The sequence below is a fragment of the Pecten maximus genome, chromosome 1 (assembly GCF_902652985.1).
Source record: "Pecten maximus chromosome 1, xPecMax1.1, whole genome shotgun sequence".
Classification (NCBI taxonomy): domain Eukaryota; kingdom Metazoa; phylum Mollusca; class Bivalvia; order Pectinida; family Pectinidae; genus Pecten; species Pecten maximus.
Genome location: NC_047015.1, coordinates 29,917,292 through 29,936,265, shown reverse-complemented (window position 1 = coordinate 29,936,265; position 18,974 = coordinate 29,917,292). Strand labels below are relative to the sequence as shown.

At 35.4% G+C, this 18,974-nt stretch overlaps 1 protein-coding gene across 1 annotated transcript; it reads right to left on the bottom strand.

The window, feature by feature from the left end:
* Positions 1-2,158: 2,158 nt before the first annotated feature.
* On the bottom strand, positions 2,159-17,624 carry LOC117329744 (indoleamine 2,3-dioxygenase 2-like). The gene is made up of 14 exons (XM_033887856.1): positions 17,435-17,624; positions 14,359-14,454; positions 13,599-13,718; positions 13,246-13,364; positions 11,923-11,937; positions 11,518-11,617; positions 10,099-10,216; positions 6,489-6,540; positions 6,012-6,078; positions 4,587-4,662; positions 4,006-4,104; positions 3,674-3,770; positions 3,208-3,251; positions 2,159-2,827 (listed from the first exon to the last, which is right to left on the bottom strand). Exons 1-14 carry the CDS (start codon positions 17,513-17,515, stop codon positions 2,778-2,780), a joined length of 1,134 nt encoding a protein of 377 aa, XP_033743747.1. The 5' UTR covers positions 17,516-17,624; the 3' UTR covers positions 2,159-2,777.
* Between the last annotated feature and the right edge of the window lie 1,350 nt (positions 17,625-18,974).

The following is an 18,974-nucleotide window of genomic DNA, read 5'->3' as shown; positions in this document are numbered from 1 at the left end:
CCCGATGTCAACTTCGTTACTTGTCACATTCCCTTGGAAAAGTACGAAATAAAGTGAGCGTGGATTTTGTTCGCGATAGAAGAGATCATCTATCTTTCCAGCTGTGATGCTACAGTTACAGGAAAAATGGTTAATTCAGAGAAAGAAAAATGAGGTTGTGAAATTTGATTTGAAAATATCGTTATAAGAACTTTTTATATAGGATAACAGTTTACGTTTTGAACTCAATTATACTCAGGATTTATGATCTCAGTATGACACTGTGATGGTGGTTTTAACAACAGACCATATATGAGTACAGTAAGAATGTGTCAACAGACAAATAAATGGATTTCTCTATTTACGTAAAATGCTGTTACATGTACTATTTGACCCCCTTTTAGATTTTAGACGTCCGATCTCCGAACAATTGCGACAGGTTGGAACTGTAACGGACGTTCCATATACTGTACCAGTGTTATGTACAAATGCCCGTAGAGAGTATCCAGATTAAAACATAAACACGTTCAACACCCTAACTACTCACGCGAGTGTGTTGCCAAATAAGAACACCGGTACAGTGGCGGGTTCTCATCCAAATCATTCACTCAAACTCTTCTGAATATGTAGACTTTTGATCACTATGTTTCTCTTGTGTTTAAAGTGTGGTGTTAAAAGTGTCTGTTTTAACCTTAACTGAGTTCGTCAAACGTCAAAACTCGCATCATAGCTGTCAAATAGACAATGGTATAAAAAGTATGAAGAACCATTTTAGTTTTGTTATATCTTATTTTTGTACTTACTCTCCTATTTGACATTTCTCATTTTTATTAACTGATATTAATATTTTTTATGGATACTTTTGTAATATCTTTAAAAATATTCATCATATTATCATTAATATCGGTGATACTTATGTAGTATATTATGAGACTTAGTCATTATATTATCAATTATCATAGGTGTTTCAAATTAACGATTCCATTCATTCTTTTGTATTTATGTTCCATTTTAGAATACTGCCGAATATCCAATTGTCTTGAAACTAAAGTCAATTTTTGCTACCACTTATTCCTCGCAATCATTTCTTATCTGGTATTTGTTGATTATTAATCGGTTATTACGTACTGCCTTTTAGCAAGCAACGTCTGTTCTCCTCTACCCAGTATCACTTGTACATAAAACTGTTAATGCTAGTATCATATTAATACATGGCCAATGCAAAATAACAGTGGTTATTTAAATAAAAAAGAGGGCTGATTGACAAGTTGCAAGCCTCGTATTGAAGGATTTACTCAAGGATGTTATAGGGCCGTGTAGCCAGACAGGTCTCATTTGGTTGGTTAATATCGACGAGGTAGCCCTCTAAAGTAAACCAGACAAGCGGCTTTTGCAAAATGGATAAGATATGTTATGGTTAGGGTGAAATAGTTTGTCATTGCCATGGCTGCCATTCACGATTGTGGCTTTGAATTGATTGAACATCCGCCTTATTTACCTGATCTCGCTCTATCAGACTTCCATCTATTTCGAAAACCGCTATTTCAGGCACCCTAGCCCTAACTTCAACCCTAACATGTAGTTGAATGACTTTCTGAATAGCCAAGGAAAGGAGCTCTATAAATTTGGCATTGGCATTAAACACCGTTAGCAAAAGTGTATAGATACTGAAGGGGATTATGTTGAAAAATAATACAATATGTCCGGCAAAATTCATATCCTTTGATATGAGGCTCACAGCCTATCAATCAGCCCTCGTGATATTGCATCATTACAACTGAGCGATCTATGTTGCCGGATCGCCTTACCACGATTTCAAATAGCAAAGGAGCAATATTAGATACGTGGTTACTAATAGACAATAGACTATACATCTGGAACATCTGAAAATCACAGTTTACGATTGGACCATGTCATTGTTGTGTGAAGGATGCCTCCCAAATGGACACACTGGCTTTGTGAACTATTATAGTCGTTACCATAATACATCAAGAATAGCATTAGTGTTTAGTTAACCTGAATGGTTGGAGAATAGTGTATGTGATGTCAGTGTTTAAAATCATGGACAATGGACCACATTTACCTCAGGCTTTTTTAGGAGATATAAATGTACCATTGACTAGAGAGGTTTCAAAACTTCGGCAAATGAGTATAAACATAATGACAGCTAAGGAACATATCGTTGGTTATTCCGTTTTAATGGTAAAAAGACGAGTACAATATATATATATAAATAGAATAGTGTATAATATTTGATAATACATCCGTGGCATAGGCAGTTATAAACAAAATATATAAATGTGTGTTTTCGAAGATGGTTGGGGTGGAGATGTAGAAAATGCATTCCGATTTACGTAAAATTGGCGCAATACACAAGTACAGCAGGGTATGATATAAAACCGATTACAGTAATACAAGGGACAAGTTGTAAATAAAACAAACATTATGTTAAATGTTTAACACTAGATATAATAGGAGCTTTTAATTTTGTTCTTGAGTCGCAGTTATGATCAGAATGGTAAGATATCTCTTCAATAGTACGTCCATTTAGACGGGAGGCGCTTTGTCAACTGTTACCATACGCAAGATTATATTCTTTTTCTCTCTCGATTACTTAGAAGTTGGAGCATTCAGTCCGAAATCTTGCCATGAACTTTGTTCTATCTCCATAACTCTGTTGATGAAAACTATATATACGTTTTCGTAGTTCTGATAATAAACAAGTTTTGTTTATTTTATTTATTTCATCCAGTATTAGCCACAGGTGCATCATGCCTGTGTGGTTGGTCCTAAACTTCCTAATTACCAGTGGATTCATCCCTCATACCTTTGAGAAATGCCATCAAATCTGAAACATTAGAAATATCATAACATTATCATTCACATAAGTTCATCACCAATAATAGCAACCGAAATGTATCTGGATACTGACCAAATATATAATTGACCAAGAATATAAGTAAAACATAAACCTCACTGAATACAAATATCGTTGTGTTTAACCCGCACCCCCGCGAACATGAACTGGTTCCACGTCACATGGTGACATCAGTGTGTGGGTATGAACTGGTACAAAGTAACGTGGCACGTCAGTTTATGAACATGAATTAGTACTATGTTTCCCGTGATCAGCATTTAAATGTTAGTTTGTACTCTGTCATTCCCTTTTGTACATCAAGATAATCTACAAAAAATAACAAACGATATTAGAGCTGCATGCTAACCTACCTTCTATACCAGGAATATTACCCTTGCCGGGAATCACAACATACCTGAAATACAAACACGCACATATACTGACCGATGCCGATACATAAAAAGATGAATATCTTTCTTCACAATTTTACCCACTGACGTTGTCTAACTGTAAATAGCATCAGGGACATATGCACATCCGCGATTTCCTGTTTTATTCTTTCATGTACCGCATTATTCATAAATCGAACTTGGTGTGTCACATGAAACGTGTAATTTAAAGAACAGGCGAATTCGTAAATTTCATCAATGTTCAGACTGGTACAAGCATATCCAAATTACAATTAGATATTAAAACAGATTATATCCAGAAACAGAGACGAACAGATTGTTGCAGGAGGAGAAATCAGTGTAAAACTTGTTTCCGTGGAAACAACTGAAAGAAAGTATCTGACAAAAAGCAAACTTCTAGATTTTTTATACTGCCGACCACACTTACTTGGTTACTATCTTGACATGACAACTGCGAAAGTCAGTCAGCCCACGCAGACAGCTCTCAAAGGCTGACGTCAGAGCATCGTCTTTGCAACTGATTACTGTAAGGTAAAATACAAGTGGTTCGTCTATTAGTGACCGCTGGTGTAATCAAATATTTGATATAGTACTTGGAAATAAGTATTCGCCTTTAACGAAAACGTGTATATGTATATGACAACGGGCAAACAAATGAATAGCAACATTAGATATCAATAATTGCATAGAATGTATATCGAACAATGAATATAAAATTGTACTGACATATCTGTGATCGTTGTTTGTTGGCTGACTTACCGTACTGACGTATCTGTGATCGTTGTTCGACAGCCTCAATAAGCTGTCTATGTTCAAGTGGCATGTGTTTCCTAAATCCCTGTGTCATAGTTCGGTTACCTGAAACAACATTGTAGAACTATTCGGTAATGTCATCATTGTTCATTCAAATCGGCATGGAAAACTCTCCCATATTGTATTGATACCGTGTATCTGTATTATCTAGTTAAATGTTTTGTAAACATTCTAATATTTTCGAGTTTGAAGTATCCTGTTTAACTGTCATTAGTTAAGAAATTAGCTTGTTGTTATCAGTATATGAACCTTTGTTTTGGTAAATAGAACAATTTTATGCACACTATTCCGACTGAAATTTAGTTCAAGAAAGGCGAGGACTTCTTGATCAATTTTAATTTTTTTTAATAAATAGATTACATTACATACATTCTATTTCATTACTGACGTCAAGAATGACGTATATACTGAATGTGAAGTGAGGAACACATTTTAATTATACCATAATATAATTGTTGATACAAAACTAAACCAGATCTTATGCATTTTGAACTCGACTTTGACGGATTAAGAAGTGTACAATTTACCCTGAGCGTGCTCGACTCCCAAGGCAGCGTCCACTAGCGGCAGGGTAGACGTCGGTGCAGCACTACTTGACATTGCCTGCCAAGTACAGAATTATCAAACAGAAACATTATGTAATATAAGTAGTCTTTAATGATCAATACATAGCTATAGATGGTCTATACATAATTAGTGACGCGTGTAAGAATATGAGTATCACATAACTAATCTGATGAGCATATAAGTGAAAATATTCAAATGAATTTCTATGTCACAATAGCATTATTACACAGTTAATTGTACGGTAGAACAGGCCAGATTTGTGATAAATAGAGGTTACACAAACAAGTGGCTGTTGTGTGAAGTATTTCTTTCACATGAGTTATTTTCCAGCAGTTAACTTTAAGGAATAGGTAATGGCTATTTAAGAATTAAATGTTTGCCAATTTTTCAAACCCTCACCACCGATCATACATTTTCGAATGATCTTACTGGTTGCTGTTTTTTAAGCAATTGTACAATGGTATGCATAATAGATGATAATTCGATGTAAGTCTCTCTTTCCATGAAGGCATTTTACAGATGTCAAAATAGTCATCGTTTTCATATATTTCTAGGAATTACTGACAATACAGCTTGGATATTCCTGTATTATGCAATGGCTCAACATTATTTGTGAAAAATTGTTCCTTTCTATCCTAATCCCAACCTCATCGACTGATCATTTTGGGGGTAGCCGTTTTTGTTTTCTGAAATCTCGTTTACGTTCCGTGAAAGTGCGATAGGAAACAACGGCAGCACGCCACTTCAAAGATATTTATTTAATATTCAATTTTTACTTCCAAATAAAATACACTTCTATATCTATTACAAATATTTCAATTTCGCCACAAAATAAACTTGCCGACAGATCACACCCCACCACCCATAAATTAGAATTGCATAATAGACCAACCATGCATCTAATAAAAATTGTTTCACCCCCATCATGAACACAATTTTATTTGACTTTGTTCTCCTTTGTAGGATGTTTGTAGATAATGTCCGTACGTTCCTTTATTGGTTTTTACCGTTTCCACCGGTTCTCGTGGACCGATATTTCAAACAAACCACTTGCATCCAAGATGACGGAACAGTGATTCTTCGTATTTCACGCAAGTGTACTTTTTGTTTAAAATGAGAAGGGAACGCTTTGCTTGCGATGAAAGCTTATAACTTTTATATGCCAATGCTTCACGGACCCCTTCAGGTTGTTGATTTTACATCTGTAACATTGTAAAAACAGGAAAATGACTAGTTTTTACGTTTGAAGCGAGTGACAGCCGCCATCTTGGGAACTCATTTGAGATTCAACTGCGTTCCATTCTACAGTATCTTACATAATTGGTACAACTGGTACGAACCCGATAAACGAACACACTGCTAATGTAATCACGATTAGTACTTACAGTTACCGGTTCGTCACGGACGCCTTCAAACATGAGTCCCTGTGGTAACGGTGTATTCGGTCCATATCTGAAACAAACTTGTCTAATTATGAAATTTGAAAGTGAATACCCCTTCTGGACCATAAATTATATAATGTATCACTCACTCAGGTAATAACTACTGTATAGAATAATGAGACATATATTTCAATATTCTCCTGATTTATTTTCGAGAAACTTGTCCTTCCTGATATAATGTTAATATTTTTCTCAAAATGCCCCCACAGTTGTACATTTCAGAAATCATGAACCGACTAACTTTATCAACAACTTCAATACACAGTAGAATTGTTACTGTTACGAGCATTGTGCAATTTGTTAATTAGGTTCTTCTCGGATTTATTTTACAGCAGAACAAAATAACTTGATATGATAGTAAAATGTATCATTTCTTATCAGAATACATTGTACAAAAATGTTGTGATATGACATACATACCCTTTAAAGTATGGTGCAAGCACATTGAAAAATGTATCGGTCGTGATGCAGTCTGTAAAAATAGACATTTTCTTTCATATATCACACATGAAGATGTTTGCTTTGAAAGATATGAATCTATGTCGCATTGGCACGGTAAGACAGGCGACACGCACTTTGAATAATATTTGTAAGGATTGGCTATAAAACACGTTGTATTCTTTTCATGACCTCATGCAATTGGTCTCGAATAATTTCCCGACACCATCTCAACTATTGATAATTTGAGTTTTGCAGGACGAAAAAGCTCGATATTTAATACGACTTTTTATGATTTGTTCGTTATCAATTAGATATAATTTGATACATTTTCGCCAGAGGAAGTGTGTACGGTGTAGGCGATGTGACATCTTTTATACTGTAGCCTGGTGCTAGGGTTAGTAGAAAAATTGGGCTCAAGTAATCAATAAAATCTGACAAATGGGATCAGAGTTATATTTCGCCTTTTCTATCATTTAAAGGTTTCGTTGTTCATTTGTTTTTTTATATAAACAAGAGATCCCAGAGGGATCTTGGCGCCCACCATTGAATGATCTTTATAGGTTCCATGTCAGATTGATCTTTTCTCTACTTTTCCCTTCCTCTAAGTCTTACTAATCTGTGTAAATTCAGAAACAGCCCTCTAGTACTTTTCAAACAAGGGGAACCTATATATAAAATTTAAGATTTAGCGATAACGGCTGTCTGTTGTTTTCGGATTGGTCCCAAAATGCAACACCAGGGACCAAGGGGAACCTACATATGAAATTTGAGAAAGATCCCTTCAGTACCTTCTGTAAAATAGCGATAACAAACTTCAATTGTCAAAATCCAAAATGGCTGCCTGTCGGCCATGTTGTTTTCCTATTGGTCCCAAGATGCAATATGCAGAACTACAGACCAAGGGGAACTTATAAAAATGTTTGAGAAAGATCCCTTCAGTACTTTCTGAGAAATAGCGATAACAAACTTCAATTGTCAAAATCTAAGATGGCTGCCTGTCGGCCATGTTGTTTTCCGATAGGTCTCAAAATGCAATATGCATAACTAGGCACCAAGGGAAACATACATATGAAATTTGAGAAAGATCCCTTCAGTACCTTCTCAGAAATAGCGATAACAAACTTCAATTGTCAAAATCCAAGATGGGTGCCTGTCGGCCATGTTGTTTTCCGATTGGTCTCAAAATGCAATATGCATAACTAGGCACCAAAGGGAATCTAAATATGAAATTTGAGAAAGATTCCTTCAGTACTTTCTCAGAAATAGCGATAACAAACTTCAATTGTCAAAATCCAAGATGGCTGCCTGTCGGCCATGCTGTTTTCCGATTGGTCTCAAAATGCAATATGCATAACTAGGCACCAAGGGGAACCTACATATGAAATTTGAGAAAGATCCCTTCAGTACTTTCTCAGAAATAGCGATAACAAACTTCAATTATCAAAATCCAAGATGGCTGCCTGTCGGCCATGTTGTTTTCCGATTGGTCTCAAAATGCAATATGCATAAATAGGCACCAAGGGGAGCCTACATATGAAATTTGAGAAAGATCCTTTCAGTACTTTCTCAGAAATAGCGATAACAAACTTCAATTGTCAAAATCCAAGATGGCTGCCTGTCGGCCATGTTGTTTTCTGATAGGTCTCAAAATGCAATATGCATAACTAGGCACCAAGGGAATCCTACATATGAAATTTGAGAAAGATCCCTTCAGTACCTTCTCAGAAATAGCGATAACAAACTTCAATTGTCAAAATCCAAGATGGCTGCCTGTCGGCCATGTTGTTTTCCGATTGGTCTCAAAATGCAATATGCATAACTAGGCACCAAGGGGAATTTAAATATGAAATTTGAGAAAGATTCCTTCAGTACTTTCTCAGAAATAGCGATAACAAACTTCAATTGTCAAAATCCAAGATGGCTGCCTGTCGGCCATGTTGTTTTCCGATAGGTCTCAAAATGCAATATGCATAACTAGGCACCAAGGGAAACATACATATGAAATTTGAGAAAGATCCCTTCAGTACCTTCTCAGAAATAGCGATAACAAACTTCAATTGTCAAAATCCAAGATGGGTGCCTGTCGGCCATGTTGTTTTCCGATTGGTCTCAAAATGCAATATGCATAACTAGGCACCAAAAGGAATCTAAATATGAAATTTGAGAAAGATTCCTTCAGTACTTTCTCAGAAATAGCGATAACAAACTTCAATTGTCAAAATCCAAGATGGCTGCCTGTCGGCCATGTTGTTTTCCGATTGGTCTCAAAATGCAATATGCATAACTAGGCACCAAGGGGAACCTACATATGAAATTTGAGAAAGATCCCTTCAGTACTTTCTCAGAAATAGCGATAACAAACTTCAATTATCAAAATCCAAGATGGCTGCCTGTCGGCCATGTTGTTTTCAAATTGGTCTCAAAATGCAATATGCATAACTAGGCACCAAGGGGAGCCTACATATGAAATTTGAGAAAGATCCCTTCAGCACTTTCTCAGAAATAGCGATAACAAACTTCAATTGTCAAAATCCAAGATGGCTCCCTGTCGGCCATGTTGTTTTCCGATTGGTCTCAAAATGCAATATGCGTAAATAGGCACCAAGGGGAGCCTACATATGAAATTTGAGAAAGATCCCTTCAGTACTTTCTCAGAAATAGCGATAACAAACTTCAATTGTCAAAATCCAAGATGGCTGCCTGTCGGCCATGTTGTTTTCCGATTGGTCTCAAAATGCAAAATGCATAACTAGGCACCAAGGGGAACCCACATATGAAATTTGAGAAAGATCCCTTCAGTACTTTCTGAGGATTAGCGATAACAAGAATTGTTTACGGACGGACGGAGGGACGGACGGACGGACGGAGGGACGGAGGGACGGACGGACGGACGGAGGGACGGAGAGACGGACGGACGGACGACGGACCACGGACGCAGGGCGATTTGAATAGCCCACCATCTGATGATGGTGGGCTAAAAATTACATGGCATTATGTTATTATTTTACGTAATCTAATATACAATGTACTTTATATACACAGTTGTGAATATCGGGTTGCCTTTCTCTTTACAGCTGTTGTACCTGCAGTCCCCATTAAGCGAGCTTATTTCTTCTTTACTTTTCAAAGAAAGTTTTCTACCTACAGCCTTCCTTGACACTGCTTCGTGTCTGGCGTTATGACAGACAGGACGTAGGACAACATCAAACAAACCTCCTGTTTATCACTTAATGAAGTAATATTTTGTATACGTCACTAGTGTCATATTCCCAGGTCAGGAATCTATTGTGACGTGATAATATGGACGATGCATTGACATTACGTCATTAATTGAAAAAGGAGCAAGAAAACTTGAACTGTTTGATTACAACCTCAAAGTTTTTATTTCAAATTTGGAGTTCTGCGTGATGTGATCAAAAGAATTTTATCTGTTTGCATTTCAAGGCGAGCAAAGATATAAAAAAAAATCACGACGAGTTTTATAAAAAAAATTCAACTGAAATTGAAACATAGAATGCCATCGGCAGGTGAGATACTAGATACAGAGAAGGCTCGCCAGTGGTTTGATCGTTTAATGTTTTATGTTTACCGTGATAACCAGCGAGTAGTTCTGTCATTTTCCTCAGCACAGCAGCAACATCCTCCAGACTGTTTGTCAGTGATACGGTGTCCGAGGCTTCCGCGGCATACATGGCATCCAGTGTCCGCTGTATTTTAAAAATAAACTGATGTCATCATCCCTTCGGAAAATTAAAAACAATTCACAAATACTTTTCATACCCCAAGATACATTCAACATTGTTAACGTAAAGGTATACCGGGGATTTTGATGATCATCTAACACACAATCCATCTTGTGCCTGATCTTTTGAATATAATATAGTCTCACATGTATGACCACATTAGACTTTCTCTACTTAATTCTGTTAGTAGTTATGGAAATCATAACAATAATAACACCAACGTTTTTCTCCAAGACTGTCATGACTGAGACTGAACAATAAACGGACTGACTTCATGATGCAAATATCAATTCACAAAACCAGACTTTTAATCTGTATATGATCTAATGAGCCATGACCTTATGCTTTTATTATATTCTGTATTACACTGTATATAATGTACACTTCACAATACATCAATAAAATATCATTTTTCTGCTCAGATAAATTCTATATAAATTCTATCCTTATAAGGATATATTCAGAGTCTTCCGTTGAGCATGTTTGTTTCGTACTTTGTTCAGTAATTTGTGTTGTACATGATTCATTTAATCAATGTATGTATATAAGTATATGTATATAGAGGATATTGAATGTTTTACCGTTGAATATATCATATATTTCACGAGTATGACAGAATATAGAATATCACATATATTTCACGAGTATGACAGAATATAGAATATAGCATATATTTCACGAGTATGACAGAATATAGAATATAACATATATTTCACGAGTATGACAGAATAACGATATATTTTATCATACGAGTGAAATTTATGTTATATTCAACGGGAAACCTTCAATTTTCTTTTTATTGCATGTATATGCTATATTTTTTTTTAAATCGGAAAATTAATAGTGTCAAAAAGGGCGGGAATTAGTAACATAATCAATGTCATTCAGTTTCTGCGTGGCATGTTCATAATAATCAAATAATTGTTTTTATTGTATTATGTGTGTATTATGCGTGTGCAATGTATGAATGAGTAACCTCCCTTTGACTGTTGGATTTTAAAATTTTCATTTTAAAATTTAATGTCTGCAATTAACAAAATATCAATATATTAGGCCTACATTAGCCACAGTAGGAGAAAATCTATATAGGATTTGCCTGTTATTTGATCCTAATGACATTAATCATTAAGAAAACACTGGGAAAAATAGAAATACTTACATATATTGCATTGTATAAACTACATCATATTTAATTGTTCCGCTAAAATTCAAAGCATGGAGCAGTTGTCTGCTTAAAATGGTTCGCATACTAAAGACCAGATCACCTGAATTGCGGGTGCAAATGCCAGTTCTATCCCGACAGATACTCGAATAAACTTGTCTGTTTCGTGTCCACCGGGAAATAGGTAAATCGTTTTCAGGTTTCTATAAATATACAATTAACATGTTGATATATTGAAATTTACAAAAGCAATTATAACCAGGTAAGCATATTTAGTTTTTGCATATTCTATAAAAGTCCAACTTCAAAATAACCAACATTTATCGAGTTCCTCATCGAATTACAAGGAAAGATATTTACCGATTTTGTCTTCATACCGCGTGTAACAATGCTGTTTACACCAGTGTTTACAGAACGATAGTGATACGAACTGCTGTAGAGACATGAAGCTGTGTGATAAAAATACTACTGTACAATTACAATATGTATAAGTAATGTATATACTTACTCGAATGTCAGCGGTCTATAAAATGTAAATAAGCACAAATCAGGCAAGTTAAAGAAATCGTGCATACATCAGATATAATCATTTAGTCTACACATGTAATAAACGTATGTAGATATCTGTATGTGTTACTACAAAATATATAACAAACGCGTTAATGTTTCCTTTGTTTGGTGTTTTGAATCAAACTAGTATTAACATAAGATAGTAACGCTTCTGTTGTTTGTTGTCACCCAATATGATACATTAGATAATCATATTGACAACATTTACCCTATATACTGATACATTAGATAATCATATTGACAACATTTACCATACATCCTAATACATCATTTATCAATATTGACACAAATTACCCTATATTCTGATACATTAGATATTAATATTGACAAAATTTACCCTATATACTGATACATTAGGTATTAATATTGACAACATTTATCCTATATCCTCATCTATTTGATTATGATAACGCGAAGGTCTCTGCTTTGTGATTTTGACTCGATATCACTATTAGCCAATGTTCTGTTTATAATGCTAATCAAATATAGTAGGACACTGATGTCTGTCAAATACAGCAGACGTCCCCCGGTGTATTTCTTTTCGTTTCTCATGAAGTTGGATGTTGTGTTAATATCATAGGTATTAGACACATAATCGGCATGTTAACCTGTGTATTATTCCGTGTTATTTATACCAGAGGATATTTTCCATTTGCGGCGTCACTCGGAAATCCATTGTGACGTCATTATATTGACAATTATGTTATGTCAAGAATTGAAAATGGCGCAGCAAAAAGGTCACCTCCGTATCAATTTGTTATCCGCATTTTGACTTTAAAACCTGTCAAAAATGGGTGTTTTCTTAGGTATGTGATAAAAAGTACCTAAAACGTTTTCGTTTTATATTATATTTCATGACCACATCTCTTCGAAGACTCGTTTAATAAAATCTCAAAAGATGCATTGCTACGTTAAATAAATCATAATGTTTGGTTCGATAGGCTTTCCAATGTATTTCGTTTGTGTCATTTGTTCTATAAAGGGACTTAATCAAATAACGATGACTGCGACAACGTGAAGAATATCATATGGATAGAAGACAATATAATACCAAACTTATTGTAAATAGTTTAAAACACTCTCGTACCATTTCATATTTTGTTTAACGGGGAAAATCTCGGATCAACTGACATGGATATGTTACAATTTGTCTTAATATTATTGTCAGGCGTAAAAATAATAAAAACATCTACGAGAACAATACATTAAAGAGCATTAGAAACATAGTTTTGAGGAGAGTTCTAAATTACTAAACACTCACGCTTCGGGATCGATAGGTCGCCAGTTCCGCAATATGATATCACAGTAACATATGACTGGGGGAAGAGACAAGCTTTCAGAAACACCATAAAAGGGCACAGCTATGCATCTGGGTATTTTCTGAAACATAAACCATACGGCATCACCAAAAGTAAGATACACAAAAATTAGAAATCCAAATCCCTCTGGAGGATCTTTCATCCACAGGTAGGCTAAATCGTTAAGGAATAATAAAGCAAAAATCATGTCCTCTGCCGGAGGGTATTTATCAAAGATATGCTGTTTTAATGTTTGATATAAATACATGTATGATATGACTAATATCAAGTCATGTTTATCTGACTATTTGGTTACCTTGGCGGGATCATTGGGTCCGTTTTGCCAAACGTATCCTGCTACAAAGAAGGACAACTGCATATGAGCAAGGCTCAGCTCAGCGTGTCCAGAAAGTTTCTTGTGGTCCAAGAGTATTAGCTTGAAACAACAACATAAACTATACCATCTGTTCATGTACACGTTGATATGTTAAAGAAACGATTATATTATTGACTTTAATAAACTATTTGAATTAAATTGAATATCAAAATGATACACAGACAATTAGCTGAGGAGACCTACTATTTTTACCTCCTTGACTAAAACAAAAATATATCAGAAAATCATTCATGAACATACTACATTTAAGAATTTTGAAAATCAAATTAAAGGTGCAATCACAGAATAAGATTGTTGAATAAATGTGATGGACGATGATAGAAAGAATATAATTCTGATATACCTGGTCTACATGTCGGGTGATGATATAGACAATATAATACTGATATACCTGGTCTACATGACGGGTGATGATATAGACAATATAATACTGATATGCCTGGTCTACATGACGGGTGATGATATAGACAATATAATACTGAAATACCTGGTCTACATGTCAGGTGATGATATAGACAATATAATACTGATATACCTGGTCTACATGTCGGGTGATGATATAGACAATATAATACTGAAATACCTGGTCTACATGACGGGTGATGATATAGACAATATAATACTGAAATACCTGGTCTACATGACGGGTGATGATATAGACAATATAATACTGATATACCTGGTCTACATGTTCTCGCACTGCTTTACTTTCCATCAGTCCTAAGAGACGGCTAGTAAGATCATTCCAACGCTGAAAATATTCTGGGAGTTTGTCCTGTTAAGGAGAAGAACGATACATATTGTATTTTAAATCATAAATAAACTAAAACAGCATAAACACTTTGCATGGCTTCTCATTTTTTTTTTAATGTCAACATTATAAGTTCGGATATGATGATTGCCGTTAGGGGATCGCAAATCCTACGAGTACAATTCAAATTTTCATTTGCTCCATTTCTGTATAGAACATTTACACATTACATTTTAAGTACCTGATTACGTCTCATTGTATAAAAAATACTAAATGCTGAAGTAGCTGAACTAGATTCGTTACATCATAGGTGTCTGGTAAATATTTATAGTAAAAATATTAGTCATTATACATGTACATACAAGTTGTAACACTTGCAGATCGAACGATGCATCGACTGTGGAACGGAAGTAGGCTATCTATCCTAGAGCTGTTTTAAAACCGACATTCTGATTGGTCGACAGTTATAGTAAATATTTTGTACAGGTCTAGAGGTGCCGACAAATTAGATTGCCCGTTGCAGAACCGCTTTAAAATAACATAAATTGCCTATTTCTGTTCCAGAGGCGATGCATCGTCGGGTATCACGACAGCTTTTGGTCAGTTTTCCTATCTTTAAATCATTGTCACACGACAAAATAATATAATACGTTGACATTAAAGGATTCATAACAAAGGAACGTTACTGCAGTTTGTGTGCATTTTATATTTTATTCGGATTAAATTTATATTCAAACTGAATCGAAATGTATATGTTAATTATCTCCCCTGGTCTATTCGCTTGAACAACATCATTGTATTTTTACCTCCGAGGTTTCCTAGAAATCATGTTGCTGTGGTATGTACATGTACGTAAAATATTCAGTTTCAACCACTTCTGGCAAAGGAATATTATTCCAATTTTACTGTTGAAATTCATGCAGAGCCCACCTTGCCAAGACAGTGCGCTGTCGTTATTTTCTTTATATTTTCAGAAGAAAAAAAACTTTCTAACATGACTCATCGGTGTTTTACAGGACTCGTCATGGCTTCAAGCAGTCTGAATCAGAGGCGGAGCTTTTTCCATGTTTAAGCATTGGACAACAAATGTCAAACTATAAAATATATTTTAAAAACAACACCAAGTAATTGAAATTCAAAACTATCTGGTTGTGTTTGTCTTCTATTTGATACTCAATTGAGCCTCGATCGGTCGGTGGATTGATAAAGTCCGTGTAGAACAAACATAAAACTATTTTTGTGTGATGATATTTTATAACGATATGGAGTGTGACCTTTAATGGGACAACGTTGTAATAGAGGTCAATATCAAGGATGTTATTATGATATTATCCATTAAAACGACAAACCTTTTGACATCTTAAAAGAGTCGATGGAATGGGTATTATTTTGTAACAATATACAAGAAGCTTAATGAACTTGTATCGCTCACCTGCTTCTTGAGCAAATATGAAGTTGATCTGGGTCATTTACATATGTAGATATTAAGCTGATTACCACTTTATTCATATATCAGAGTAGGTTAGTTTATTCATGTAAATAAATTTGTAGTCCGATTCAAACAAACTATTTGCCCAATAACAGGTATCGAAGTATCTTGGCTATTGTACAATAATTGTTTAAAGATTTAAACACATACGGCCAGCAACATATTGAAAGTATGTAAAGGTCATTCATTTGAACAAACTTGTTAGCCCTTCATCCAAGCATGCTAAAGGCCCAGTATCAAGTCCCTTGGCATCTTGGTTATTGAAGAAGTCATTGATAGGTATTAGCCTATTTGAACTCGGTGACCCTGAATATAGGTCAAAGTCATTTACTTGCATTAACTTGGTAGCTTTTCATCTGAGCATGCTACCTTGATCAATTTCAAGTACAGCATGGGTCTCTTGGTTATTGAGTAGAAATCGTCTGAATATATTAGCCTATATGATACCTGTGATCTTGAATATAGGTCAAGGTCATTCATTGGAACAAAATTGGTAGTCATTCATCCAAACATCCTACGGGCCCAATATGAAGTCCCTGGGTCTTCTTGTTATTGAGTAGAAGTTGTTTAATGGAAAAAGTTTACGCCGGACAGCCGGTCGGACGCACGACGAACAACACACTGCGGGCAGATGAGCTTATATTGTATGACCCTCGACACGTCGACAATAACGAATCATCATTTGCATATCAGTAAAAACGTCGGTAGTAATCTGTGTAGTGAACAAACGGCCTTGTGAAAGCGATACAGTGAGACAGGTCATGTCGGTGATAACAAATCTTACGATGAGGGATGTTTGGTGGTATAGTGTAGTTAATCATTGAAGCGTTCATTTCTGGTTGTTACTTTGGTTTCGTTATACAAGTTTTGTACGCTTACGTTAAGTGTACACGAGTAAGGTTATGTGTGACACCTAGTCAGTAGGGTAACGTTATGACCGATGGTGTCTGGAGTTAAAAATCCCCAATCAGGGTCATATGAGGCCAGCTATATTGTGTCCCAATACAAATGACCTCATATGACCCTGGCTGTTTTGAGTTTAACTCCAGTTGCCATCGGTCATATCGTTACCCCTACAGACTTGGTGGTGTTTACAACCTTAATCGTGTCAACAAGGGTAATATAAGGCCGTGTGACAAGGCTGGATGTCTATACCATCCCGACAGTCAAGGTGATGGGTACGGCTGTTACAGTAAGGGCCATGTAAGGCCGGGTATTTAGGGGAAACAACAATGGCCATAAATAATGAGAATAGCTGCGTAGAAAAGAAACAGACAGAGTCATAAGAGAACGGGTCTAGGAAACCACCAACAACCACCCAGTGTGTGCAGTTGTTTGTTACATTGACCACGTCCATTATTCTTGTTACACCTCGGACGTGTACCTACCTACAGCGTATCACACTATATACATGTACATCGTTACTCCGTATACCCCGGACGAGTACCTACAATCACGTGTCTTCAGTGTTTACAATTCAGCTCTCTGTAGCCGCCTTTCCAGTGATATACCTACCAAAGTATTCCCACTTGCAAATCCTGTCTTTTCTGAGACGCGGAATTCTTCTAAATTGAGTTTGCTTTTGTGAACCTCCATTGTCCTATTCTTCAACACCAACACATGTTTAAGATAACTCACAAACGAGGTATATACTGTAGTCTCTTAGAGAAAGACTTCAACTAAATATATCGCTATTCTAAACACGGACGACCTTAAGCAGTTCGTTGACTCCGGATAAAATAGCTATATTTACACACTGTCAGCGTTAGCAGAGCGCAATACAGCTAAATAGGTCACGTGCATGTCGCTTACCGTTACTTCGACGGCTTATCAAAAATGATGGTAAATTAAATTAGTATTGAGCTTAAATAAAATAAATGTGACGGACCGCGCCGCTTTGTTTCTGTGCTTTAACTGTGAAGTAACAAATTCACGAAAAAATGTAAACATACTGTGATTAACATGACAGAACAACACATGGGACTATCTGACATTCAGTAATTATCTTATGTATCGGATGAAAAACTGTTTTATGATCACTAAACATTTGTTTTATCGGTTTTCTATAAGGAATAGTTCGTTCAGTACTTAAAGGTATTGGCAGGTATTACAGATGCAGTTTAATATTTGCAAGAAGTACCACCGAGCTGGAAATAATGAATTAAGATAAAGAACAGAGGCCATAAGCATGCATCAATTTATCCTATCTTACTAACAAATGAATTTACATCCAATAATTACAAATGAATTTACATCCAATAATTACAAATGAATTGACATCCAATAATTACAAATAAATTTACATCCAATAATTACAAATGAATTTATATCCAATAATTACAAATGAATTTACATCCAATAATAACAAATGAATTTACATCCAATAATTACAAATGAATTTACATCCAATAATTACAAATGAATTTACATCCAATAATTACAAATGAATTGACATCCAATAATTACAAATGAATTTACATCCAATAATTACAAATGAATTTACATCCAATAATGGTACCATATAGTACTATTTAAAGTTATCCCTGTAGTCCGAAAAACAGCGACGAGTTAATACACATATAACAAGCCGACATTCGACATTGCAATTGCACCTGCGCACCACGTGTCAACTTCGTTACCTATCACGATCCCTTGGAAAACGGATTAAAACACCGTAATAGCAAGAGTCTATGGAGTAATCTGAGAAAGCTATTTTGCGATAGAAGAAATACATGTAGCTATCTTTTCCTCTGTACATGTTTATGTACATTTTCGCTGTGGGGAAGTTAGTTGCGATCGATTTTTCGAACTTTCCATTCATCACGTTTTTGTATAGCGTATTGATTTGAATTCTAGATATAGATATAGACATGTATTAATAAGGATACCACTAGCGATGCATCCTTTTTCAATACAACAAAACAATAGCACAAGTAACAAGCACAAACACTAACTGAAAACGTATGTCTCAAGGGAATACACAATTTGAAGTATCAACAATCATACTCATCCATAGATCCACGTTTACGATTAGAGTCGAATTATACATACAAAT